This window comes from Mirounga leonina, unplaced genomic scaffold (genome assembly GCF_011800145.1).
Source record: "Mirounga leonina isolate KUSES-001 unplaced genomic scaffold, KU_Mleo_1.0 Mir_151, whole genome shotgun sequence".
Classification (NCBI taxonomy): domain Eukaryota; kingdom Metazoa; phylum Chordata; class Mammalia; order Carnivora; family Phocidae; genus Mirounga; species Mirounga leonina.
In genome coordinates, this window is record NW_023270377.1 from 8,751,443 (window position 1) to 8,753,241 (window position 1,799).

The following is a 1,799-nucleotide window of genomic DNA, read 5'->3' on the forward strand; positions in this document are numbered from 1 at the left end:
AGCATGAACCTGTTGCCTACAGAGCTGCTGTATAGGACTGGATTTTTTACCTCCAGATTTCTTTTACATCAGAAAAAAACAAACAAACAGACAATCTCAAACCTTAAAAAATCATTGTTATTTTGTTTCTGTTTTGTTATTATATGTAGCCAAGCCTATGCCTAATTAATATAAGAGGAACAGCCAAACTTCTCTTCATATCAACCACGGACTGTTTGTCAATTTTTAAAAACAAGTGCATTCTCAAAAGCTGCCTCATTACTGAAACACAGTAGGACATGCTGCTAAAAATGTTGATCTGGGTTTAGAATTAAAGACACAAAATGATCTTACAGAGGCCAATTCATGCACACAGCAGCGAAGTTTGCAAGCCAGCTGAATAACTCTGACTTGTTCGTATTGCTTTCAACATCAAACCAAGGCACCAATTTTAGGTTGAGTAAAAGGCAAGTCCTCACGCCCAGCTGATGATCCATCAGGGCTAGAGTTATTGATTCAAAATGGCTGTGTTTCGGGTTAAACTGGCTCTCTGTTGGCCATCATGTGACCACACCACTGCTGACAGCGCATCCAACGGTACAATCTGCTTTGCAGCTCTCTATTCCAGAGCCCATAGATCAGAGGGTTAAGACACTGGGCAAATGCAAAGACACCGAAAAGCACCAGATTTAAAGCAAAGAAAAACACCCCACACATCTTTCCCAAGCCTATGAACATCAGGGTTGGTATCACATGTAAACCCATCTGCACTAAATGAATAAGGACTGTTTTCCTTGCTTTGATATTCGATCTATTAAAATGGCCAGCCCGTTTCCCTTCTTGGTAGATCAGAGAGTAACTTATAAGAATGATGGACAGAAGAAGGAAAAGGAAAACCATGCCAATAGCTCTGGCAGCAGAGCCATTCAAGATCACAGGGCAAAGGGGTTCAGATTTAAAAACAGCACCCTGAGTGGGGTTAGTGCCCTCTATGAGGAATAAGCAAACATTCTTGAATATAATGATTGTCCAAGACCCAGCCAGAATCTTATACTTAACTGACTCTACAAAGGACAGAGATTTCAAAGGCCAGCAAATGGCCAGGTACGTGTTGACAGCCATCAAGGCCAGGGTGAAGAGGATCCCTTCTCCAACACTTAGCTGGACCCCAAATACCACCCAGCACATAAGCACAGGACTGTTGGCCAGCAGAGCCCGCATCCCTTGGAAAACCACCCCCAGGCCGCAGTAGGAGGAGATGCACAGCAGATGGTGGCACAGGAGGATGTATCGGACCTCTTTCTTCAGCTTCGAGTTCTGTGACACCATCATGATGATGATGACAGTGACAAATGTGGCAAAGAAGAAGGCAACTGTGTACACAGAGGCCTTCACTGTTGCTTCCAGCCTCAGCCAATCCGATATGTTGCAGTGTTCAGAAGACAAGTTCATGATCTTTCAGGGCAGCTTGGCTCCTGCAGGATTAAAGAACAAGAAAGAGTGAATCTTAAAGGTTCTGGTGTGGTTTTCCAGCTCTGTGATCTTGCATAAATCTCAAGGAATATGTTACACGTTTTTCTGTAGAGAGAACAACAACTTTAGATAGCACTGACATGGATCAAAGAAACTGGAGAAATCATCTGGGGTCTTCACTTTATTTCAAGAGAGGGGCACATACTCACACCAGCCAAAAGGAAAGTTTGAAAGATGGACTCTCAAGAGTCAGCAAACTGCTCACAATCAGGTCGAGGTTTTATTCTTTGTGCATCCTTTTCCATCTTTGACTGTGAGAACTTTTTCAATTTGGAGCCACAAAGCAC

At 43.1% G+C, this 1,799-nt stretch overlaps 1 protein-coding gene across 1 annotated transcript; it reads right to left on the minus strand.

Annotated features, from left to right (window-relative positions):
* Positions 1 to 383: 383 nt before the first annotated feature.
* LOC118011726 (probable G-protein coupled receptor 148) lies at positions 384 to 1,431 on the minus strand. The gene has a single exon (XM_035006574.1). The coding sequence runs from the start codon at positions 1,429 to 1,431 to the stop codon at positions 517 to 519; it is 915 nt and encodes a 304-aa protein (XP_034862465.1). The 3' UTR covers positions 384 to 516.
* Between the last annotated feature and the right edge of the window lie 368 nt (positions 1,432 to 1,799).